Source organism: Nothoprocta perdicaria, unplaced genomic scaffold, assembly GCF_003342845.1.
Source record: "Nothoprocta perdicaria isolate Ctin4 unplaced genomic scaffold, notPer1 scaffold_69, whole genome shotgun sequence".
In the NCBI taxonomy this organism is placed as follows: domain Eukaryota; kingdom Metazoa; phylum Chordata; class Aves; order Tinamiformes; family Tinamidae; genus Nothoprocta; species Nothoprocta perdicaria.
In genome coordinates, this window is record NW_020455965.1 from 1,195,378 (window position 1) to 1,222,928 (window position 27,551).

General features: G+C 39.5%; 1 protein-coding gene across 1 annotated transcript in view; it reads right to left on the reverse strand.

Annotated features, from left to right (window-relative positions):
• Positions 1–4,579: 4,579 nt before the first annotated feature.
• YY1 (YY1 transcription factor) overlaps positions 4,580–27,551 on the reverse strand; it is a 24,676-nt gene continuing 1,704 nt past the window's right edge. Inside the window, exons 2-5 of the mRNA XM_026050433.1 lie at positions 18,771–18,933; positions 9,851–9,911; positions 7,339–7,497; positions 4,580–6,242 (exon numbers count right to left, since the gene is read on the reverse strand). Of these exons, the coding sequence (XP_025906218.1) occupies positions 6,060–6,242; positions 7,339–7,497; positions 9,851–9,911; positions 18,771–18,933 (566 nt within the window). The 3' untranslated portion in view covers positions 4,580–6,059. The remainder of the gene's footprint in view (positions 6,243–7,338; positions 7,498–9,850; positions 9,912–18,770; positions 18,934–27,551) is intronic.

Below are 27,551 nucleotides of genomic sequence, written 5' to 3' on the forward strand. Positions count from 1 at the left end.
AGGATCTGACTTAACTGCCGTCTTTATTCTAAATGAGCAATATTCGTGTGTTCTAGCAAAGTAAGCCACGTTCCTTAGTCTGTTTAGGAACAAAGAGTGAAGGATTCCTTGCCCAAAGGGCAATTCTTTTATTTTGTAGAGGAAAAGGAAACTTTTATCTCATTAAAATTAAGTTGATACACAAGTTGCATCAAGCCACACATTAGGTAATCAATCACACACCAAATTTAGCAAGCCAAAATTGCTCCTGGCAATATTTGTGAGGTCCTTGGCAAATACCTTGCAGTTCTGAAGGACGGCCGACTATGAATCAATCATTCATTTCATAAAACTGTAACCAAAAAAGCAATATTCCTACAGATTTGTCCCACAGCTGATTGATGGGATGAGCTTTGGCTGAAGTACATTAGGACATACCCATTCAAGCAGCTTTCCTCTGTATGGATTTTACACGATTTAACAAGGAGTCTAGCTCATGCCTCCATCTTTCTCTGCTCTATACTTTATCTCATAATTTATTTATTTAAACATTTCTCAGAAAAAGCATCCCTTTTAAATACACATTTTTGCGTGCCTGCTTGAGAAACTCAAGGGAATCCACCCTAATGGCTCTGCAGTGATCTCTGCAAATCACTGCCGCCGCAAAACACTGGTATTTTACAGCACTCATTAACATGGTATCATTTATTAACAGCACACTAAAGAGAGAAGCAGAAATCTAGTAAAGATACTTGTTACTCATCTTGAATCTGCACTCAGATTTGGAGAGAGGTTCCCCCCCCCCCCCCCCCCGAAATGCAAGGAGGTCCATGTCATGCTGAAGGTTTTTTTTATTCACATTTCACATGTACTGTTGCTCTGGTGGCTCTTTCAATGAACATGCAGTAAGCAGGGGACTGCCAGAGGCCAACATAGCTGAACTTCTCACTTTCATGCTGGTGTGGGGGAAAACTGCTCTCTGACACTGACGTGTTCCAAGTCTGTCACGGCCTACCTAGGCCTCCCTTCCCAAACTACAGGAATCCCTCTCCTCATCAGCTTGGTCTCATCAAGGCGGCCTGACATTGCAATTCTGGCTACTACTGATTAAATGAACTGGTAATTACAAGGCCATCTCCTGGAAAATTATCAATCAAGAATTTCTGCACAGGCTGAAATACAGACTTGTCATGGATCCTACCCATGGGGCATGGAAACTCGAGTGAAACTTTTCTTACGCTTATAAGAAGTATTCAAGTAAGAAAGTGAGAGAAAGATCCAGATATCCTGCAAGAACCCCACAGTGGTTCCTTCTCCTCCCTTCCCTTCCAAAATGGACCTTTCTACAGAACTCAAAGCCTACCTCTGAAGGGAGCTTCCAGGTTATACAGGAACCCAGTGAGAAGAGCAGCTCAGAAGAGACGTATGTCCATCTCAACACAGAATCAAAAGGATAGTCCATGAGAAATTACGGTATCTGATATTAAAGCCTTTCTGCCATAAGTAGCAGAAGACTTGGAAAGAAAACCTAAAAATTGAGTTGTGTAAACAGTAATTGCTAGAGATAATCTCTTATTCATTCATCTAAAGCAAAACTGTGGTCTTGCTGCTGCTTTATGGGAACCTAGGCTTTAATGGACCTTCTGAAATTTAGTATATTCCAAACTACTCAAATGAAGTGACTGCAACATTTCCAAAGCTGCCTTAACATACGATTATTTTAAGTATACATAAATTTGCCTGAGCTAGTTTAGTTTGGGAAAAGGAGAATGAACCTCCTTATGGGATCATCAGCTAAATTCTCTTATAAATCAAAGCCTGTTGCCATGTCGGTGAAATTTCAGTATTGCTGTAAGGCTGTTTTCACACTCCCGGTTTTCTACAATGCAATACTAGATCAATTCATATAATCAAGATGAGTAAGACAAACATACATTCTTCCTTTAGTTTATTTGTACCTTTCTGGATCTTTACTTTGATCTTTCAACTTGTGTGGCTTCTCATGCCCTCTTCCTCATATCATTCTGTCATTCTTCTGCCCCGGGATTGCCAAAACAAATTTACTTAAGAAAAATATTCTTCCCTCTTCCCAAGGAAATGCTACTTAGTAGCTACAACATTTACACAGCTATGAAGAATCATGCTGCTTCCAAGCACAACTTTTATTTACTCGTGCCTGCCAGTTTTACTCCCAGCGTTCAATTTTGAAAGCCACCACACGCCCTACTGCTTTTGAAAGACTTGATTTCCCACAGCTTTAAGCAATACCGGAGCAATAAAGTTATAAAGAATTCCTGGCTTAACGCTAATGCAGAAATTTACTCCCTTTGCTCTCTCATGATAACGCAGACTTAAGAAAGATGCAGCATAGTTGGAAAGGTTATTAAGTTATTTCAGATATAGTTGTTATGGTTGGAGCAGATCAAAGCCAGAAACAAGTTCTGCAGGCTTGAATCGAACTTCTTGGATTGACTTGTTTAGCAGCACTGACAAAATAGCGACTAACCGAACGTAACAGAATGAGTACATTCAATGAATGTACTCATTGAATAGCACCCCCAAGTTTATCCTTATCATCTGAATGGAAAGACATGTAACTTCCAGTCTCTCCGGGACAGGTACTGATGATACCTGTGTTGCATGCACCTTAGGGGAGATAATCATATGGAAACATCTTTTATGTCTCATTGTCAGCGCCTTTAAATCTAGCACTCTGAAAGGATTTGTTTCCTTCAAACATTTTAAAGCCTATTAAGTTTGCCAATCATTGAACTAGCAGAGAAAAACCACCTCTACCATTAAAATCACTGGCAGCTACACTATTGTACTGTATTTAGTATACAGCTCTGTGAGCAGACAAATTATGGCCGAGATGAAAATGTGTATTACCAGATGGTGCTACCTCAAAGCAAGAGCAATCCTATTGGTCAAAACAAACAAACAAACAAACAAACAAAAAACCCCTAAGATCGAGTACAAATGTAGCTGAGGCCTTAGTAAACAAGAATCATTTATCCTTAGTTCTGTTTCACTATGAATTTATTCACTTACCATCTCAAAGTTCTATCTGGGCTCCTTCTACTTGCTGTTCAAAAAAAATTGTCTCTAAAAATAAAGGATAATTTAAGTTCCATTTTTCTTGCATTTAAGGCATAAAGCTGCTATTACTGGCACAACACAGAGAGCTGCAAAAGTCTGTGTTAGTTCTTCCTTTTGAAAGGCTCTCAGTCCAAGAGATACAAAGTCCCAAGTACAGCTGCAGAAATTTTCTCCTATTTTGGCTGCAGGAGAACTAAATAACATGAAAAGTAAGATAAAATGAGCAATTAAAAAAAAGCCTGATGTATATGTTCTGAAATCTTTTGCCAGTTACAAAACTGCTGGCCATATTTCTCCCACCCCTTAGATTCTCCTCTCCTTACCTGAACTTGCTGCTAAGACAGCAGTGTAAGTGCAGGCTCCTGTGGAGAGCAGGTTCACAAGGGTGGTTTCAAAGGCAATTCTGTTGCTATTCCCAAAGGTTGCAACTTCTTCACTCAAAAGCCTGTAAGGAGAACTCTAGAAGCAACTATGTGTGAAATTTTAAAGGACAAGATGTGCCAACTGTACTTTAAATGCTTAAATAATTTACAGAAGCTGCTCAGTGTAAGGATTTATTCATTCTCAGTATGGAATTCACCAGTTACAAATAAACAAAAACCCAAAACACACAGAAACAAACAAAGCCAAAACAAAACCACACGCACCACTCTCCTGCAACTGAATTCACTTTGACTCAGGAGCATCCTGGATGCTAGCAATTCAGAGAGAGGTCTGTAGCCCCAATGATCTCCCCTTAAGAGATGCTATATAGAGATAACGCAAATTTTAGCTCCTACTTAATATTCAAATTAGTACTGACCACATATAACTTGGTCTCAAAGGCAGGTTTAAGGATGAAGTAGAGACAACCAAGGAATACTTTTATTTTGCAGCTCAATAAAAGTGGTTAATGATTTACCTCCCTAGAAAGCAGACCTCTGAATAAGACTAGCACCTTCTTATACAGTATTTAAAGAAATGTAAGGTCAATTAGGACTAGACTGAACTGTTTTTATTTCCTTCCAAACAGAATAGACACTAATTTAACTGCATACAGAATTTAAGTTAGTTAACTATACACATTTCATATATTGCCCTGTTCAAGAACCTCTTATAAAAAAAAAAAAAGACTGCCAAATTTTTAATGCATACTTTACATTTAAATGTCCCCATCTTGCTTTCCACCCCTAAAACTGATTAGCGCTGTGGTGTCCACAGTAACTCTTATACACACGAGACATCTCCTGCTTTTCCTAGGTTGACCTTCATGTTACCCATGTTTTTCACCACCACCAGAACTTGACTCAAAATTAAGTTTTAGTGTAATAACCATTTGATGAAAAGTTTGATAAACTTTTTAAGAACAGAATTCAGAAAAGACAACAGGTTCACAATAAAACAGATCTCACATTCCTCTAAAAAAAAAAATACTTATGCATTTCTGTGCATATTCTTGTGTTTATTAGTCTGTCACATGTTACTATAGTATCTGCAAATTTCTTACTCTGAACACTTGAACAAACAAGTAGCAACCACTTTTAGTTAGACCATCAGAACTCCATCAAATTATTTTAGAGAACTTTTAAGTTCTTACTTTAAAGTAAAAGGGGATCAAGGAGGTTCTAGGATTTTTCGTTATTCTATCTAGTCAAACAAGTTAGCCAAAAGAATATAGTTTTTTTTTTTCCTGGAATTACCACTCAAGCCCTACTGTTCCAGCGCTCTATACTGCCATTGAATTTAAACCTCCAGGGTTCCTTACCTTGACTAAGCAAGGGCGCCCGGATAGCTACACACTGCCCTGTCCCCCTACCTGCTGTCCAGGCTCCCTGACAGCTCCTTTACGACACCGCCACGTCTCCAAACCCCCACTGCAGTCAGTGAAAGTCTAGGTCACTCAGCAAACCCAGAGGTACAGGCACCAGTTGTTTGGGCACATCGACTCATGGGGCATCATGCAATTTCATTGCATTCAATTACAATGATTTGTCAAGTAAAGGAAACTTGAGTTTATTTAACTTCCAATTTCTGGGAGGTTCAAGAGGAACTGGAATTGCTCTGGACAACAAAAGAAAATAGACTGTGCTTACAGATCATTTTCTGCCATATTCTTTCTTTCGGACCACTGTTTTATTGTTGCCCCTTCTATTACATGGGATGTACATATTATCAGGTGTTAATAAAAGGTCAGTGCCTGTACAATACATTCTACAACTGAGCACCACTTTCCGTAACTGAACAGGCAAAGAAATTACACTGAACATCAGCATCTGGCAGTATTTTTCCAAAAAAAGTGACTAAAATGGGTTTAAATTGATTAACACTATTAAATCACATCTAATATTTGATACTACATGATTTCATTACAGCTATACGATACAATTATACAAAATGTGTTAACATCAAAGAATACAACCAAAATTAAGATAGCAAACAAAACCTATATAACTTTTTTTTCTTTACAGGAAAATACTTTTGAAGTATGCATGTAACTGCCCATTCTTTTAAAGAAAATCTACTGCAAGCAAAGTTATCAACCTCCAGAAAAATCACACATAGCATTACTAAGCATATCCCCAAAAAGTGTACAATATGCACACTTGGAAAATACAAAATTAAAAAAATCGTAAGCAACAGGTGAGCTTCATATTTATAAGAATGTGAAAAGAAGTCCAATTTTAGCACTGTTGTATAAAGAATTGTCTTTTTGACGCAAGTTCATGAACAGACCCCTCCGGTCGGAGCCGCACTTTACAAAACACCGTGTTCTTGAAACGGGATTACAGAGCAAGGTAGAGCATCTTAGCAACGTCACCTTAAAGTTTTGTTGTGTGTTTTTTTGCTTTTTATTTACTACTTATCAAAACACGTCCTTTAGGTTTGTAGGGTTCTTTTTTTTAAAATTCTTTCCTAGAAACAATATACAAAGGGGAGGCATATTTATTCTCGATCATTCTCCTGTAAGATGCTTTGAGTTCAAGAACTTTCTCCTCCTATTTTCACTGGTTGTTTTTGGCCTTAGCGTGTGTTAAGATGTGAGATTTCAGGTTAGTTGATTGCGCAAACTTCTTATTGCAGCCGTCAAATGGGCAAACGTAGGGCCTGTCGCCAGTATGAATTCGCACGTGTGTGCGTAAATTGAAGTCCAGTGAAAAACGCTTTCCACATCCTTCAAACGTGCACTGTTGAAAGGAAAAGACAATGCCATTAGCTAACCAAAACAGCTGCCATTAATCACCGACTAAATCATTCCCCTTTCAATCGCTAGGCTGCACGACCTCGAGGCCGGAAGATCATTCTCACAAAAAAGAGAGCCAGTAAAAATTAGGTAGGAAGTTAACTTGATGCAATACAATGAGGCAGTGGGCTTTAAAAAAAGAAAACTAGTACCTCAGGTTGTTTCATCACAGTAGTAAACCAACTTCTAATCTAAAGAGAAAAATAACTTTGAGCTCGCAAGCAAATATATCCAAAAAAACAAAAATCACTCTGTGCCTCAAATGGTATTTTGTTGCATTATACCAGAAAACAAACGCAATGTTTCACAACGTAATTTCAGTGACAGATCTGCTCCTTTTACCAGCTTCACATTGAAGATAGGCTCAGAGCACCAAGGATAGCATGTCTGTCAGCCGGAATTTATAATGAATGAATTTATAATATTTGCTCCAGCAAAAGCAAGTGAGGACTGCAAATCAAATTTCTGGCAATGTTCCTTTCTCCAAGACACTAAACAACACACACATGTAACAGGCAGCTCTTCTGCTCAAGACTCTGAGGCACCGTGAAGGACATTTACACAAAAACACCATACGAAGTAGCCTGGGGACCTCTGGTGGCAGAAGCTCATGTGAGTGACTTGGTAGGAATGGAGACAAATTCAGTTTGGAAGGTCATTTTGTTAGAAGCCAATTAATAATCAACACTAAAGATTAGTAGGATGAGCTAACAGAGCTAAGAGCCGTGGGAGCCATGTGTCCATTGCCATAAGTTGAAGAAGGGGAAGAGGAGCTTCATTTTTAAAGTGGCTTGCTTTATATATATAATGTAAAATACCTCACAGATACAAATCTTTTTCTGATTTCTATCAGAAATAAAGGGCAGCCTAATTAGCTTAAAATTAAGTCTTTCAAATAATTTAACATGATGATCCAGTGTCTTACCTGGTTTAGAAGAAAAGCATTATCCCCAAAGCCAAGCAAAAGCTAGGTTAGAGTTATAGTCTCTAGATATTATAATTAATGAACAGAAGCAATTACGCCTGGAAGTTACCCATACCTGAAAGGGCTTCTCTCCAGTATGAACTAGCTGATGTCTCTTTAATTTGGAGCTCTCCACAAAGGCCTTGCCACATTCTGCACATACATGTACTCGAGGGCCATGGGTGTGAAGATGCTTCCTCATGGCAGAGTTGTCCCTGAACATCTTTGTGCAGCCCTTAAAGAGAAGGGTGAAACTCAATTAGTAGATAAGCCAGTTCTGATATACAAAGTTTTATCTGTTACAGCAAAAATGTTTTTATATTCTGAAAATCTTAAAAGTTGGCCCTGAAAAGTTGGTCCCATACCCTGATTTAAAAGAGCAATCCCATGAAAACTACTCATTTGAGAAGCCGACAAAACAAAGCAAAAAACAACCACTTTCTCCTCACTGAATATTATGAACCGTATGCAGTCAAATAATATAACAGTCTTATGGAGAAGATGCAGTCTAATAGAAGCAAATGACCTGAAGAAAAGCCCTTATGGTCTTAAAAAAATGCCAAAGATAGAATGATAGAGTTCATGCATATTTAGGGTGTGTTTTCTCCTATGTCCTATATTCTGGAGTACTAGAGAACTACCCCAATGGCGTATTATGACCTCTAATACACTACGGAATATTTTCAAGGTACCAGGAGGCATCTGCATCACTATCTCCTAACACTCCACACTTTTCTTCTCTGGATAAGAACATATCCACCTGGATAAGAACAGAAGGAACTACTACTGTTTCTGCTGCTACAGCTTAAACCTACAACATACTGGGGAAGAGACTAAGACAGGAGCACCTCTGAGGCAGGGCCAGCTCAGCCTAAAAGCAGACACTTGCTTATTAGCTCAGGTGCAGAGGCAGAAGTCTTAATCTGGCACCTGCGGTACATTCTGTATTGATGCAGAACTGTATTTGTGATTCCAAAACTTAGAACAGTTGCAGCCTAGAACTTTTTACTACATTAAATTAAAAATAAATAAAAACAATAAGCCCCCCCACCAACTATTATTACACTGCATCTTAATGATATCTACAATAGATATCTATATTTTTTAAAGATCCTTCTCTAGGTATAAAATGCTTCCTGAGATCTTATTAAAAATTTTAAATTCCATGTGTAGTTCTAGTACTGCTGTTTAAGCTTAAAACTAGCTTACCAGAGTGGTATGACAAAAACAGTTCAAAAGCAGAATATAAATGGACTATTGACTGTTATACTTCCAATCTTGCAGACTGCTTCTTTGGAACTTGTTTTCTTCAAAACTTACAACCATATTTAAACATGCCTTATTTCTTGAGAAGGAAAGAATTACCACTTTCCAGAGGAGCTTCCCCAGGCACTAAAATTTCTTCAGCTAATTTGAAAAGTGCTGTGCCACTATTCATCACATATCAGAGAAGTGGGTGGGATAAAAAAGGCGCCTGAGCACACAATGAACCTGTTCGCATTCATTTTAAGTCCCTACTTTCCACTGAGAGCAGCAGTCATGTTTTCTGCAACTGTTTTTTTAAGCCAAAGTCAAACACACACCAGCACAGGAATTCTAGTAGAGAGGAGATGGAAGGATAGGATATTCTTTATTATCCTATTTAGATGAAGTCGAGGCTACGAAAAAGTAAATCAAAGAAATGATAATAACATTCCTTAGTAGTGTAAGGCATAAGCATTCCTTCTCAGATAAGCTAATCCTGTAGCTTCACGTACAATACAGTGAATTAATGACATATGTAGAATATGAAGGATTGGAAATCAAACAAAAAGAAAACTTCTCAGCCCAAAATGACAACTGATCAAGCTATAGCTGGCAGAAAGAAGCCTTCTATTAATGCTCTCCTATTAGCTGTCTGCCCTGAGTATGTGCTTAGGCTCACAGCATCTAGACCAGAAGTCAGCAAGATTGCCTTTTCCCATTACAGGGTAAATCAGCTAACAGAAGCTCTTCAGAAGCTGGGTGCTGCAGTAGATCTGGATGCCACCAACCTAAGTGACAAGCAACATCTATCCACCACGCAAGCCTCCCAGCTGGCTCAGAATCGGTAGCTCCCAGATGCCTCTCAAGATGATGCATCTTCCAGCTCTGCAGAACACATATCAAAGTCTTTCAATACGCCAACTTTGGCATCTACACCATAGATTGCTGATTCCTGATCTAGATTCCCAATGTGTCATAACTTCCAAGCAGAGGATATATAGATATCTTAGGAACGTACTTTGAACAGCTTTCAGAACATTCTTTCAAGTATGTATTCTTGAGTGGCAGGAAATCACAACAGTAAAACCAGCATGTTAGGGACTGTGCATCATGGTTACCAGAAGATTAGGGATGCACTAACCTTAAGACAAGGAATGGGAATAATATATTATTCAGTGAAAGGTTTTTAAGGAAGCCTCTAAAGAGTGATAATTCAAATACAGTTAACTGAGTATAATCTATTTATAATAAGATATTTTACTTGTACATTCTCAAAAGAAAACAGCAACACAAAATTGTTCTAAAAATTACTACCCACTCAGAATGTTGAGAGCTTCACTTACTTTGTGAGGACAAGCTATCGTTCTTGGAGCATCATCTTCTTTAATTTTTCTTGGCTTCATTCTTAAAGATAAAAAAGGAGAAATATTAGTAGATAACTCCTCTCCCACTGCTGTTTGCATATGCAGAGACTTATTCAACAGTACCACATGCATTAGCAGTATTCAGAGTTTAATATTTTTAAACAGTACAATAATATTAACAGGGTACTTTGGCAATCTGAAAGTTTGGCTTTTCCAGAAGCACCTCTCAAATACAAAATTCTACCTTTAATACAAAATTCTACCTTTCTAGTTCTCTGAACATGTGGGAAGAGAGGTTTTTGCTAGCTTGCCCTAACTACAGTTTAGAGGTTTGACGACTCCAGTTTTGTCATGTCTGTATCCATGTGGCCTGTGTATCTTCACTTGCCCTCCCATCCCTGCCTGGGACTCAGAAGGCAGCAGAACTCAATCATTGGGCAGCAGTTCTCCAAGTCAGAGTCCAGAAAATACCTCTGCAGAGGCAAGGCAGGCAGGCAAGCTGTGGAATCTACACAGACAATGTTATAACCATGGAAATGTACGGGTCATTCTTGCTCTACATCACTGCATACGTGGATCCTACTCTTAACAACTGAGAAGCAGTCACCAATTTACCTTCACTGACTGGCAAGGATATTCACTACTACTTCAAGGACGCCCACCGACAGCCCCCGTTACCTATACAGAAAACACAGCAAGCTAATGCCTACATCTAAATTAGGTGTTTCATACATATTCCTAAGACGCACTGTAAGCAATCTTTTCAGAAGAGTCCTGCTTTAACACTTATCAGTCTGGATGCCTCAAGAATGTCATATACATGGACATCACCCATTTACCTAATGTTACTTGAAAACCTGTCTTGAAAACCAGAAAGAGATGGCTTAGCTACTGGTGGAGCAAGCTCCAACTGGAGCAGGGAGGTGTCAATGATGACTCGTAAGTGCATCCTTCCTGTGCAACGTGCTCTAGGTGACACTGTGGAGCAGGACTAGGTGATCTCCTGAGGTCCCTTTCAACCTCAACCACATCGTGGAGTTTCTGAACTGTTTTCCCAATAATATAGTAAGAGATTCTATGTCATTGATATGGAACAGAGATTCTTCCTAAACTAAATGAAAAATTTTATTTCCTCCCCACCCCCACCTAAGTTAAATAGATGAGTGTCTTGAATTCAGCAAAATAATTAAAATAACCAGAATCACTATTTTTAGCATTAGGACAATTCTTGAAAAGAGATATGGAAGAACGGGAGAAGAATCTGCCTCCCTGCAGACAGCTCCAGTGTTGGTTGATGCTGCTGCATTCCTGTGACTATGGCTGAAGTCTGTGGTTGCACCCGCCTTCTTCATGTGCATTGATGAGAGACAACAGGCCTGGGGGCCCTGTGAGGATGACTGAAGGCCAGGACAGTGAAAGGCATCCCTGAGAATTCCTGAGGAGCAGATCCAGCAAGATCTCCTTACAACTGCCAGTGGAGACACACGAGGGAAAAGTTTTCTGTGGTGCTGGGTTATCACTTGAACATCAGACACAACCCATAGTTTCTCTCTACGTTGCAGATGAAGCACAGTTCAAGTGATCACAGTTCAAGCGATCACAGTTAAAGTGATGTGATGGGCAGAGCACTTGACAGGCAGCCACAGAGAAATAAAACACAAAAGAATTCTGTGGTTGGGTTGATTTTTGTTCATTTTGTTTTGCTTTTGGACATTTAAAAATAACTTCTGCTCAGCATTTCCAGGTTACATGAGTACGTACACTGCTACCTGAAGAACACTGCAACCCACAAGGGTTACTGTATGGATCAACATAAGCAGCACACCTAAAGATTCCATCAATTAAAGGACACAGCTGACATTCTGAACACAGGAAGTTGTTTCTGTTCTTATAAACTACCCTAGAAAATGGGCACACAGGAGAAAGCTTTGAGAATATGGGGCCTTAGGGCATCAGGACAACACGCACAAAGTAAGACACAAGTCCTAGCTCAACATTAGAAAAAAGTTCTTTTCTGTGAGGATAACAGAGCACTGGAATGTGTTGCCCACAGAACGTGTGGAGTCTCCTCCAGCGAGAGATTCAAAAATCATCTGGACAAAATCCTTGGAAACACACTTGAGGTGACCCTGTCGAACAGGGAGTTGGACAGGATGCTCTCCACAGGTCTCTTCCAACCCCATCCCTTCTGTGATTCTGTAACAGTGCCATTGTCAATCACACTGGAGAACAAGCGTTCTCAGAGGATAAAGATGGTCCAAAAAATACTTCCTTTACTTCCAATGCTACCAACTTGCTTTATGTTGTCCAAGTCCCTTTTCAAGGAGAAAAATAAATAAACATTAAGCCCCAAAACTATGCTCATAATACCATCAGAACCTCAAAAACTCAGTGTTCTGAGATTATAAGTGACCACCTTTAAAGAGATGGATTAGATAAAGAGAAAACAGTACTGAGAGAGATGGTGAACTGCTTCGGTGGGTAGCACTTACAGTTTTTCACTTGCCATGGGATACCACCCATCACCACTGTGTTAAGTCCTGTCCCTAACTATTGCATCTCACCTCTGGTTTTGAAGCAACCTGCTGTGACACAGTCATCCACAACAGGCTGCTGAAGTGGAGTGAGAAAGAGAGAACACCCTGGTCAGCACAGTCAGGGAGATTTATGTGCAGTCTGGCAGCAGGGGATACAAATCTCAGCTGAACTGGATGGTCAGACATGGGACTGACTGGAGTTTTACTCAACGCTTACCTGTATTTTCCAGTTCAGTGTCAAAGCAGCTGAGAAACGGGGCCCTTTGCGCACTAACGACACAAGGGCATGTACAACACAGGCCCAACTCCTACAGTTGGGCAGAAGTCCAATCCTGCTCTCGAGAGAGTGGGATCCATGTGTAGAATCACTCAAAGAAGAATGTAAAGACTTTTTATGTTCAAATGAATTTGGAAAAAAAGAAATTGGTCTTATTTTAAAATTAACTTTCTGCAAAAGGAGATCAGACTAGAACCTGGGCTGCTGATCTCAGTTACACTCAGTTACACCACCGCTTGCTGGTGGTGAGACTTTTGGCTCCCACCCAGAAGAGCCTCTCTACCAGCTCCATCCAGGTTTTCTTAGCCTGAAACATTAATCAAAAACAAAACTCTAATGCATGCCACTATTTAAAACAAATGTGGACACACATTAACCGCCTGGGTGGAACTTTCAAAATGGCAGCTGCCTTTGCAGAAAATCAATTTACATTGCAAGACCAGAATTTGTATTTCTGCAGTGAATTTGTTTAGGCCTTTTCTAGCAATAACAACTGCTTTCTGGAAACAACAAGGGAGGGTACTTCTGGACCAGGGTCCTCTTACATGGTAATTAAGGGCTAAATCTTTCGATTCAAATTTAAAACATCTTTGCAATGGAAGGGGACAAGGTGGTGCATAGTATGGCACAACCAGCAACCAGAGCACTTCACAGCACTGGCCGTCTAAATGGCAACTCTTATCTGTGTACAGAGATTAGGAGAGTGTGAAATTACAGTTATTAAACCTCTCCATTCTTCTGTACAAAAATATATATATAAATATACACACACACACAGACACAAATATTCAAAGCTTCACTTACTCACTGTAAAGGAAGTATCAAAGAGCTAACTACATCCTTCCACCCATCTAGACAAAAATCGGCAGAAACAGCCCCCCAGTCCCAAACACCTGTCAGTTCCAAAAAAACACTCTGTCAGTTTCCAAAATCTGTCCAGTTGGGCATAAATTTTTATTACAGTAATACACAGACTATAAGTTAAGGCTAGGAACAAAGGAAATCCATATGGCAACAGCAGTGAACAGTATAATATTTCCCCTTTGTTATGGTAGCTCCCTTTTTTGTCCCTGTTAAACTTCTGCAGTTTTGCATCTTCTCTACTCCTTCTATACATAAATGAAACCTAAACTGTGCTCATTTTATTCCCAGGCCACTCCTTTCACACCTCCTGAAGGTATCTGGTAACCAGCAGAGACGTTTGCCTCTGCAGATCACCTAATCTCCAAGAATACAGAATAATTTCCTTTTCTTCTATCAGTGGTGTCATTCCCATTTCTAATCTGTCCCCTTTGAACTGCTTTGCTGAAGCCGAAATATCCAGAGTGCTGCGGCCCTGCACCGCTGCCAGAGTTCACCTATGCCAAAGGACTCCTCAAACTGGCTCGACTGGCTTTTGGATAAATACACACAGGGGGAGTGGTGCAAAGCGTCCTAGGAACCTACTACAAGCAGTGCACAGCTAGTGTCACCATGCTTTGGTGACAGCGGGGCACAAAGCTGTCGTAAAATGGAAAAGTTCTCCTTCGCCTCAAGGTTCTGGTGCAAACAACTGCTGCCTTTGTTCGGGTTATCATCACGTCTAGTGCACAGGGAAAGTGACCTTTGCCGTGCAGAGCAACACACAGGCCTTCCCCTCCCCCTGAAGACATAAGAAGGCCGCTTTGAGCAGAGCAATTGCCACTTTATTGCCCTTTAAGCTTTTCTGCAAGAACACAAACAGCAGGCAATCCTATAGCCTAGGAAGAAAGCAAAGTCATAAATTTAGGTGACCAGAACCTCTGTCACTTTTAAGGTGGGTGTCCAATTTCAAACTCTAATGCAGTTTCCTCCTCTTTGTCTCTTATCCCTTTCGGAAGGCGGTGCCCGAAGGGCAGCCCTCCCACTGGCACCCTGGCTGCAAGGACACTAAGAGCAGATGATAGAGCCGTGCAAAAGGAGGGAAAGTGTTTACCCCTAGGACCCAGTACGGTGCTATTTTCCCAACTTTAGCATCTTCCCTTTTTACTTTTTGGTGTTTTACTCATGTCTGTATTCTGCTGTCTTTAGCCAGCTTGGTTATGCATCTGTTAAGAGGGTGCTGGTGGGCAGAAATCAAGGATATCTTTTCTTAATGGTTTCATCGAGAGGAATGTCGAAGAAGTATTTGTCATGTGTCCCTACCAGCAAATATACATCCTGTGTCCCAAGCTTTCAGTACCATGCTGCTAAGCCTTCTTCACCCCTAATATTACTTGGAATCATTTCTGCCTGATGTGGGGTGTATTATTTTACCTGAAGGGTTTGCTACTACCCTAGTCAGACACACCAATCATCACACAGGGCAATTCATTAGGTTTTCATTCTTCCTTAAGCAGATCATTTGCAACTACTGTTGCACATTTTGACATAAGATTGCCTAAAAGAACTGCATACGTTTTTTCCTTTCATTCTGTCACATTTAACTGAGTTATGGAAAACGCAAAAGTCATAAAAGGGAATGAAATAATTTGTAAAAGGTTTTAAGCTGCCCAGCCAGGTATAAATAATGGTCATTCACCCACTCACTACTGAACATAACTTAGTGCTCTGAAACAAATTGTTTATTCAAAGTGTTTTCAGTAATTTTAGGATGTATAAAAGTCCTTCCAGGGATAACTGCAATAGTTCCAGTTAAAGGGTCCAGAATTCCTGTTCTATGACTCAGTGGCACATGCACCGAAAAGGGATCCAGAGAACAACTGGATTTCAATGAACACAACTGCTCACTGCACTAGTGCCATCTAGTTGCTGAGCAGCAGTGACGCCTACTTCATATGCTGAATTATTAAGCAGTTTAGATAGACAAACAGATAGATAGATGGATGCAAGAGCTCAAGTCTACCCACTAGCCCTGCCATTATCTAAAACAATTTGGTAACAGGAACATGCTGAATTCAGACCCCTGCCTTAAACGGATGATCATCAAAATCTAACACAAAAATGCTTTTGAATTACCAGGCCACAAAAGTTTCCAGCTATCCAAGTGCACTAGCTTGGCTTAAGCTAAGAACTTTGTTCCCATGAATCAATACAAATGCCTCAGTTAATATAACCTTAAAAAAAGAAGCTGCACATTTATGAAGAGTCAATATGTCGGGGTATTAAGTAGCTAATTTTTATTTAATGAAACAAAATAATGAAGTTCTTTCAACTAACTGAATGAAAACAGAAAGGCACTCCAGAATAATTTGCTCTCAACTACACAGAATACACTTACCATGCAATCGTCCTAGCCAGTTTTGTTGCTTTCTTACACGTGGGTACTGTGACCAAGATTGTTACTGAAATATGGAAACTACACTCAGAGTACAGGAAGCTACTCAGTAATTTTTGAAGATAACCAAGTTTCAAATTCATATGCTGCACAAAGTTTTCAGAATATAAATGTGAGAGTTTACGCACTCTCTGAGTAACGCTTGAAACCCTCAAAGAACTTTATAATAAATAAGCATTTTTTCTTAGTGCAATCACATTCCCAGTACCTTTAAACCAAATTCCAGTACATGTAAACTGTAAACAGTTTGTGTAAAGTTTTTTTTTTTTGATTAGTAGAAATTTGCATATATCAGAATTACATTTGTGCTGTTAACTACAAGGAGTCCCTTGGACATACTTCAGCAGAATTAAGACTTTAACGAGCAATCTGCTAATTCATCTGTATTTATCAATCTCAGCTGTAAATAATACTCCAGGATCCAACGTGCAACTAATGGGGAAGGTGTCTTCCCTACTCCCCCAACCCTTTTTTGTTTTAAAATGCAAGAGCAGAAATTTGACAGTCACCAATGCCGACCAAAGAACTGAAGATGATTTCTCAGAACAGCTCACGTTTGGTATTTTCATACATCTGCAATTAAGCTCCTAGAATATTTTTTCATGGCTTTGGAACATCTTGGGGCTTTTGTAAAAAGCAATGTGCCCCTAGTTGTTTATCCTACCATTGTATATTTGTCTTTAAATACAGTGGGTCACATCCTATCCGCTGAGAAATACGAACAGCCCAGTTAAAGACTCTGCACAGAAAACTCCATTTGCCACCATGTTACAAATATTGGCTCTAGAACTTTCTAGAACATTCTACCATGAATTTAAAAAGTGATAATTTGATAGTACTGCCAGCTGTAACTATTTTCTTAACAGAAAAATAACTACAATCCAAAGACACAGTACATTTTATAGTATTAAGGAACATGCAGACAGATCTGACAGAAGCAATCTGGTCATTTCAAGAAGCTCAAATTCTGGCAACCGTTTCAAGTATTTAATCCAATCTGGAGAATAACATTCAGTGTTTACATGCAAAATACCCCAGGAGAAACTACTGAAGCTTCACAGCAAAACACAGCTATTCAGTACTCAAATCTCTAACAGATTCAAAAGTTTCACCGTGCTTTCAAATAAGTGAAAACACCAAATCTAGACACATGGCCACGGTAGGAGCACGGACGTAAAATTTTAGAATTAGAACAGAGCCCCCCCCCCTCCTTGAACATTTGCTCACACAAATAAAAGCTAGATCAGCCCATGAGAGGGTCATGGGAAAAAAAAAACATTCTTTATGATTAGCACAAGTAAAGCAAGTAACAGTATCAACAGCATCTATCACCACCTCGGATAATCCCTTCTTTTTATGAGCCCTTGCTCATTTTTTAAACATTTCCAGATCCAATATTTTTGCAGTGCTTCCATAGGATATCTTTAGGGTATCTTATTAGAAATTTTCAAAACCTACAGATTTAGTGCATAAATCCACAGCATTTTACTGAAAGTAATGGTGGGAAGATTGTGCCTGCACCCCTCCTCTACAAACAAAGGCAGCAGAACCAAGGGTAACACAAGAGTGTGGATAAAAGCAGTGAGATCTAAGAGTAGAAACAAGAGTGCACTGAATACCAGAATCTGTCTGACCAAGAAGCTGGGTAGGAACTAACCTCCATCCTGCATGCAACTGAGAGGGGAAAAAAATACTTATCCCTCTGCTACCTACACAGGGAGTAATAACAACACCTGACCATCTACCTGCTCTCTGCGTGTTTGAATACTGCCCTGCGGCTGTGAAGAATCCCCCTTTGGCTGGTAGCCAAAAGAAAATGAGTGCGTCACACACATGCTTTGCTTTTAACATTACAAAAATCGTTTATCACAGCCAGCTGCAGAAAGGGTAGCTATGCTGAAGCTTTGGAGGACAGCAGCATCCCCACTGCCCATACAGGAATGGGGCAGTAAGTTTGGGCAACTACAGGCACAGTGTGCACAGAAAGCAGCCAACTGTGTGAAGGGCTGCATCGACCCCTTCGCTTCACAGCTTCCAGGAGCCTGGCTGCTCTCCAGTGACTGCGGGATTGCCCTCTGGTGGCCACAGGCCACCGGACACGCAGGCCCTGGACAGCCACCAGCTTTGGGAAAGAAAAGGGGAAAAGTCACTTGACACTCATTTGCCTCTATTGGAAGTGAAAGTCACCCTGCAATTTAGGCCAATATAGAAGCAGGCAAAAGACTGACTATTCTGTTCCATGAGGAAAAGAAAAATTCACATAGGTTACATAGTTATTTACTGTAAAACTGGAGAGAAAAGCAAAAATCAAGAATTGGCACCTAACAGCAAGACATAACTCCACTAACAAAAATATAAAAAGTTAGAGGTTAAGAATTAAAAAATAGGGTGAGGATTACATACAGTAACTGGCTTTATAAAGCAAATACTGTAGTTCAACGTTCTTGTACTGCACAACCAGAATGCAGCATTTTGAATGATTCTTCATCACTAAAGAACTTCATACTGCTCACATGAAATGTGACATTGCCCTGCCAGAAATGGAGCCTGTCAGTGCCTGTAGACCCCTCCCTGCTCAACAATAACCAAAGAGCAAAAGAAATCTGCTCAAGATAAAATCCAATTAACACTGTACTCACTTTCATCCTGAAGGAGATTCCTTGTTTTAAAAGATAATTACATTAAACAATATAAGCCATATTCAATTTATTATTTATTTGCCTAACAATTTCTTAATTAAAACAATGTAATGAAAATCATTTTAGTTAAAACATCCTCCTTCCTACTTACCTAGCAAATTCAGCCAGCTGCTTGGGGTCTGAGAGGTCAATGCCAGGTATTCCACCAGGAGGAAGTTTCTTTCCCGTCATGTATTCTGAGTAATCCGGAGGAGAATTCTCTCCAATAATCTGCTCTTCCACCACTGTTTCATGGTCAATATCTTTTTTATCATCTGAAATACATAAAATACTGAACTTAGTACATACTGAAAACCGAAATAGCCTATGAATTATTAGACTACTCCTACAAAATACAAATTCTGCTACTGCTACTACTACTGCTGCTGCACATTCTTAAAGGATACAGTGCAATTCTAGATTTCTATGCCACTTGTAAATAGCAAAAAAAAGCATCCACACAGTTTCAACATAAGGAATACAGAAAGAACACAGTGGAAGAGGAAAAAAGCAGCAGTTGCTATCTACTTTAAAACAGACAAATATGGAAATAAGAGGAGTCATCCTATGAGAATGCTGACTGCATTTTAAAAATTACAATGCACTTTTCCTGAACAGTGCAGACACTTATCTCTCTTCATACATCTTCAAGATTCAATATCCACTTTGGATCACAAAAACAGTCAGTAATCAAACAGACCTATCAACGGAGTGGCAGATACTCACCATAACCAGTTACAAACTCTGATCTTCACACCCGCACTCTTTATACTTCCCTAACACCCAAGAGGAATGTTAGATTTTAACAACAACTGCTTAATGGGCTTCAGCACTTGCTCATAAAATTAAGTTTTTCAGCAGTTGCAAAAAGTATCTGAAAGAAACTAAAAAAAAACTGAAGAGCCTTTGCCTTCCCAGAGAGGCTTCTGCCTGTGCTTGGGTCTTAGCACCTTTCTACTCTACTACATAAACAATAGATAGAGACCACTGAGGCTTTTGATCTCCGATCCAGCAACAGAATACTGCTGCCTACTCACCCTGGAGATCCTCCTATGGATTTGCACCTTACAGCTGCAATGAAGTCAGGTGGAAGCCCTGCTGTTGTCTGCTCAGCTTCAGGCCTTACAGAGCATCAAGATACTGGTTTCTCTCTCCTCCAGGTATGTTAGAACAAGGGAAACTATAGAGAAAGACGCCACACCAATCATACCCTCCCCTCTCACTCAACAACCCATGTTTATTTCACAGCCATCTGCAGAATACAGTTGTAGCTACTGAGCTAAATGCTACTGAACCTGCCACTACATGACTTCTCTTGCCTTGCTTCTTTGAGGGGAATTCTGCAAAACACTTTCTACATAAAAGGGTTGCAAAGTCAAATTTATATAAACACAGAAATTCAAGTTTTACAGCTAGTATTTAAGGAATGGAAACAAGAAGTAACAGGATAGAAACACTATTTCTCTCCTCCAAAAGACAGGAAAACATAAGGCAGAGAAGAAATGAGGCAAGCTTCTCCCCATGTTGAGAACACGGGAAATAACATTATCCATTACTTAGTAACTTATATTCTCTGGTCCTCTTTCCCAATTGGAGTAAAAGGAATATACCTAGGATACATTTCTATTCAATTTGTAATGCCTGCTTTTAATCTTCACCACTGAGCTATTTCTAGAAATGTTACTGCTAGTTTGGTGTTTAATCTGATCTACCAGATCAAATAGCAGTTCACTTATATGTTCCATGGTGAAAGAGGAAAACAGACTTCAACTCAGACAGGAGTGTTAATAAGAAAATACCATCTAAAGTAAAACACTAGGGGAAAAAAAAAAAAAAAAAAAAAAAAAAAAAAAAAAAAAAAAAACCACCACCGCACTCCTAAGTGTGTAACTAACTGACTCCTACATCAGTTCACTTAGGTCCATTTTTCATTTTGCGTCTTGTTTTCATTCAACCTTCCAGGCTTTACCAGTGTCAATAAGCAAAGGTTTACACTAAGTTTTACAGTATAGTTGGAAACTTAAAAAAAAAAAAAAAAAGCAGTGCACACAAATGAAGAGAAATAAGACAAAAAACAAACAAAAAACAAACCACAAAACGCACACCAAGTACGAAGCAGTGACTCAAAGTGCAGAGCTTCTGGAGAGGCAACGTGAAGACTTCCCTACATTGCAGACTAGAATGAGATCAGCTGCCTTCAATTTAGCCACTTGCACAGCTACACTAAACTTCCAGTTTGACTATTTGATGACATTTACAACAGAACCTAGTTTTCATTTCCTGCCTTATATCAAATGCATGAGTCAACAGGGAAATTTTGCACACATTCCTTAAGATCTTCCGCCTTTCCCTAGCATAAAGGCCCACTATTCAACGTTTTCTTGCTATTTTACAAGCAAAACAGAAAAATCAGCCCTCGGTGCCTTCCCTTCCCAAAAGCCTGCCAGGAGAAATCAATTCCAAGGCTACGTCTTAAAATAAGCTAGTGGAGAACTACGAACATGTTGCTTTGATACTAAAGAAAATAAGAGAAAGTATCACTTTGGACAGTCCTGACAGTTATGCAAAAATAAAAAGCACTCGCTTGAGCTTTCCTATACCAAAACTGTATCCCTATAGCAGCACATACCCACAGCTTTAGAAGTGAGTTTGCAGCAAAACACACCAAAACAACAACGTATTAAAAATTACCTTAAAATGTTGTGTCAGGCTTTCAAAGTAGAGGATCTGGTTCATACTAAATTTAAAATATTTTATCAAAAGTCACAGCAGACTGGATAGTTCTTTAGCACCCAGAATGTTCTAGTTAGAGACCATCCTATGATATACGATATTATCAACTCCTTGAGGGAAAAAAAAAACCTTCTTTGAAAGTTTACCAATGGCTGTATGCCTCTATCACAAGTTATTTGTGATGTCCTACCAAGCTGGACTAAACAGCTCAAAGTTTGGAGGCTAAAGTTCAAGCAAACTTTCACTCAGGCTGACAAGTTAACCAATATTCTCACTGCAAATAAGACAAGTTACATGCCTGATGTTTTCTGCCTTCACAGAAAGCCTCGGCACCCATCAAGTCCAAAAGGACATATTAATTCCTCCTTTTCTCCCATAAAGTAACAGAAAAGTCAAATGTCTTGCAGCAAAAGTAAAGCCATACACACAGACTCAACCCCCAAATTCTGGGGACACCCCTGGAAAAATGACGGTACAAATAAGGTGAGGTAATTCCATATGGCTTAAATCCATGCCAGGCTAATCTGGATGACACCCCTGCAAGCTAAATACAGATTTATGAAGCCAGTGAAAGAAAAAAAAATGAATAGCTATATACCATCCAACTCACTCTATTTTGTTCCCCCTCCTAAAATTCTTAAGAATTTTTTTACACTTGAGAGTAGAGCAAACTTTAGTTTTCATTCTGCTTAAATGTATCTTTAGCATTGTTCCCACAGACATACTACAGTTTCTAACAGAAAGCTGTAACATGATTTCAGTAGTCTTCTGAAATTTGCAACCATTTGTAGGTATATCCTCATCTCCACGTGAGGGGGAACTTCTTTATTGTGAGGGTGACAGAGCCCAGGAACAGGCTGCCCAGGGAGGTTGTGGAGTCTCCTTCTCTGGAGATCTTCACAACCTGCCTTGATGCCACCCTGTGCCCCGTGCTCTGGGTGTCCCTGCTGGAGCAAGGGGTTGGACTAGATGATCTCTAAAGGTCCCTTCTAACCTCAACCATCCTGTGATTCTGTGATCAATTAATTAACCATCTTCTCATCATAAAAATATGCATTACCGGGCACTCTCATTATTATTTCCAATATTTATCCAGAACAGAGAGACCTATTTGTTAAAATTAAATAAAAATCTCAGAGATACCCACAAGCTCTTCCTATACAATTACCAAAAAAAAAAAAGAAATTACAGAATCACAGAATGTTCAAGGTTGGAAGGGACCTCTACAGATCATCTAGTCCAACCTTCCTGCTCAAGCAGGGACACCTAGAGAAATGGTTAATGTCTGTTAAGGACATATTAGAGAGTTACACAAATAAATGTTAATGCTCCATGCCCTTCCATCTGTGTTTATCTCATGCCACCTAAGTAAGCAATGTTACACATTATGAACCGGACACTTTGGCATTCAAAGCAAGCAACTCAAAGGAATATTTTTGTCCTAAGATCAGTGCAAGTCCTGCATTTTAGTCAAACACCTTTTGGCTACCACTTGGCTACATTGGTGAATTAATCGGAGTACCAACCTCAAGTACCAATTCACCTTATCCCAGTTACTGAGATAAAACTAGAAATGCAGATTCCATGCAACAGACCAATGATAAAATGTTCTAGAATGTGTTTCCAAAATCGTTTTTTGTTGAAAACCCTTCTGCTCTTATTATCACACTTTTCCCATCTTTTGCTGCGCAGAAAAACCATCCATCTCCAAACCATATAATTTCATGCCTGCCTGGAAAAGCATCCAGTCCCAGATGACGTCCCTGGAATGTGCTGCCTCTCTAAGACCCCCAACTTTCAACCCAGAAAAGCCTTTCAGTATTTGCCTCTTTTATAATCAAATGTAACCTTGGGACTATCTCTGGATCCCCAACTCTCTGAGCTCCTAACTTTGTTGCAGAGCAGGGAGAACACACTGTTATTCAATAAAATCTCCCTTGTGGAAAATAGGGAGTGCAAAAGGGAACTCAGAATGTGCCCTTGCTGCTACGGTAATGAGACTGCATCTTCCTCCCCAAGGTACCAAATGTTTACCAGCTGAGACTTAAATTTTTTTTTTTTTTTTTTTTTGCTTAAGCTTAAATTTTGTTTATGTGATTTCACAGTTGAAAGCATTTGCTTCTTGGGTCAGATGAAACACAGTTATATGATAAAGGATGTATCTGGCAACTATGCAGTACCAAGCAAAGTGGTAACAGCTTGGCTATCACCACCAAAATGTTAGCTCCCCAGCCAAAATAGTTTGTTGATCGTGTTTGGAAGCAAAATACCATAATTAGCTTGTTAAATAATCCAGTTATTAGTTGAAATCTCAAAACCATAAACTCCATTCTGCATGGTCTGACAATTCTTAACCTAGCTGGCTGCTGCTAGGCAGTAGCCACTAGGCTACTTTCTATCTAATGTGCCTTGAACAGATGGAAAACAGGTTCTTCTTTCCCCTTGTCACCCATCTCATATATCACATCACTGAAGGAAACAAGAACTGACAAAACCACCGCATATATCAATAGTCACCATCTGACTTCAACATTTGCCAGACACTGTGCAGAAGCACTATGACCTTGGGAATCATCACCATACAAGTGCTGTGGGTCTCCCAAGGAAAAAATCAAAAGTTAGAGGACACTAGTTCAAAGATCAGCTGGGAGGCAACTTAACTAAAAAATTAAGTGATGAACCACATCAATGTAACTCACTTCCAAAACTGAAAAAAAACACTTAAAATAGATGTAGGAAAAGATTTAAAGTTTGTGCTTATCCTCTAACGTTCACTGTCAAAAATTTTAGGGCAGACGGAACAGAAACCAAAAGCCTACAATGTTATTGCAACCAGAGCCAGAAAGACATTATCTTCCTAATATTTTAAAGGAACTAGACAATCACTTTCTGCTTCTGTTATGAATTGGGAATGAACATCCTATATAAAAATTTTCATAATCACAGAGATTTTTGGCCAGCCTTGATACAGGTCCAGAACTGCACTAAATGATTTGTCTATTATTTATAGTATAAAAGACAACTAACTGGTCAAAAAATAGATGGTTATCAAATTGCAGGGGTGAGAAACATAGTCCAATCAAAGAAAAAAAAATCCAACTATTTTAAGAGGTTAAAAGTTGTTTTTAAAGAATTCTTAAAGAACCTTCTAAAAAAGACAGTCTAAACTCCCAAAATTCTGAAATACGTTTCCACTACATATGCTTCCTGGATTATCAAGCATCCTTTCCAAATCACGTATTAACATCTGCATCATTGTCTTCCCTACCGAGGAAGAGAAGACTTCAGCAGTTTAACATCCATACTTAGTTCAGTTACGTTATTTCAGCCCTAACCTTGCTGAGTATCTCTGCTAATGATAATAAATAAAGCTAAGACAAAATCCCTTTTTTCAGATCCAAAAGCTTTACACAAGCAGTCACTACTCAGAAGCAGATGTGGTTACACCAACACCTTTTTTCCAAGATTAAGACCAAGTTGTTTGAAATTCCACCATTTACTGAAGCCAGTATTTCAGCATCACCTCCCCAAAGGTTCCTGTGTCTAAGCATTAGTTTTGCAAATGCACCCAAGTGACTTCTAACAATCCTTCCCCTCCTCACTACAATATTGCACATAATCCGTATATATTCTGGATTAAGAAGAAGGTTCAAGTTGAACCCTGTTGAGGCACTCAAATTTGATTTTGTAAAAACTAGTTTTCCTAGGTTCTCAGTTTTACAACTGGGGTCTCTCACATGGGAGAGGGCCCTTAACTGTGTACAGGTTTCTAAACCTAGAAGAAAGTTCAAATAATTCCATTCCTCATCTAGAATGTTAATCTGAACTAGAATAAAGCATTCCTGTCTCAAACTAAACAGTTTAATTAAAGTAATCATGGGTCACAAGTTTGATACCACCATAGATACCAAGGTGATTAAGGACAGTCATGGCAAGGCTAAAGGGTTGCCAGCAACAGGACTGCAACTAAGTAACCACATAACAAGACAAGGATTGAGTACTCCCCCTTACTTGCATTCATATATGTTTCTTAGAGACTATAGTGCACATTTCAAGATCTGCTATAAAATTCATTTATGGACAAAGATCTGTGATTGCCTGTGTTTAGTATGACCCATGTGCAAGTTAATATAGTAGCTCCAGAACACAATAATAAGAAATTAATTCACATTGTCTTCCCACACAGTGGCAAGCAAAGTGCTCTTGTTCCCCATTCAAATATGCAGGGGCAGCAACAGAGCACTCATTATTTTATCCTGACGCATGGCCCTGTTTACTGCTCGTCTTTTGATAAACTTTTTGCTAAATACTTAAATCAAATAGTCAATTACATCAGGGTGCCAGCCCATCTTTAATTATGTCAACATACAAATGCAAAATTACTATCTTTGTTCAAAATAAAGTGTACTTGTTTCTGCAGGGGAAAAAAAAAAAAAAAACCACTCAGCACAACCACCCTTCTGCAAGCAGGTCATTTGTTTTGTTTTTCCAATTTTGCTTTTGTTGAAAATTTTCTGGCATTCACTCCCCTTCAAGCTTCTGAAAACAAAACGAAGTCCCGGAACTTCCACTTGACCACAAACTACTCTCGACCACTTTTACAGCATTCACTAAGCTGTGCAAGAGGTACAAAAGCCTATCCAAGAGGCTCGGTAAATGTCACAACACTTAAGAGCAGTGTAGGCTGCTTGAATTGACTGTGATTGGGGGGGAAGGTCAACTTGAATACTTTTAAATATAGACTTTGCAGTTTGGGGTTTTAAGCTCATTTATGATGGGATGTATTGGAAGTTAACTTAGAACAGGTATTCTGCATCCTTCTGCGTCATGGCTAGACTATAACCAAGCTGAATATAACAGTGCAATTCAATCCCTAGTAAAGTACATGGCAGATACTGTCCAGACTGCTCTTGCATGTTTATGATCATAAAAAGCAAATCCACTAAAATCAATAGCGAGTTTCTCACTGAAGTAACGGTACGAAAGCAATCAAGGGCTCTAATTATAAAAGCATTTCATTTCAGCGGAGTAATAATCTGCACAAAGCAGCTCTATGGAAGCATCTGAGCGGGCACTATGATTTCAGAGTGCACACGCACAGTAGCGAATGCCAACCGATCCTGCAACCTGGATCGCTCATGAGTCACACAAGCCACTTGCGTTCAGTTATCTCAGATGGCTTCCACCCACCGTAAGGCTACACTTGCCTTTTTTTTTTTTTTTTTTTTTTTTTTTTTTTTTTTTTTTTTTTTTTTTTTTTTTGGTTTATCCAGTATGCTCTTAGAAATTTATAGCTAGTGAACTGAATTCAATTTACATTTACTGACACAGAGACAAGCACAGAAATTCCATTCTATCAAACAGTATTTGAGAAACTCAAATGGCAAGTACTCAGCTCATTAAGAAGCACTCAGTTTGCTTTAAACAAAGCATCAAGATCCTAAAAAGAAAATATACCTGAGAATATTTTGCAGCAGCTGTTAAACACAAAAAATGCATACCCTAAGTATTATATTTTCCATCAAAACTTATTAAATGTTAAAAAAAGAAAGTCTGAATGATCATTCTTTGCAATTTATGAGACATGGGAATTGAGCCACTTAATATACTTTTCCTTCAGGACTACTGAATGGTAACTGATCATTCCCAGCGAACACAGAAGTGAACAGCTCAGGGAGCATCAGGAAATTAAACAGCATCTTCTAACCCGAACCGTGTTAGCCAAGTTTAAAAACCAGCACGAGAATTACGAACTGCAAGCTGGATCACTGACCCATCACTTCGCGATCGCATGGCAGGTTAAATATTACATGAGCTGATACTATTTGACTATTATGTAACTTTAGCGTAGAGCCTCATATCCAGTAAAATAATTGCTAGGTAATTTTGGAAAGTGTGTGGGGGGAGAAACCCCACCGTATTACAAGTTACTCTCTTCCGCTGACACGGAAGTTTCATCCACCCGTAAAGGTAAGAAAATACAGAAAGGAGGAGCAGATCAAATCCCGGGGCGGGGGGGCGGCTTTACCCCGATCTCGCAGACACCACACACCTCCGGGCCACCAAGACTTTATTCCCTTCGAGATGGCTCCACGAGGGGAGAGGGAAGCGACGCTCCCGGCACACGCGGGGCTCTCCCCGCGCCCCCGGCACCCACCTG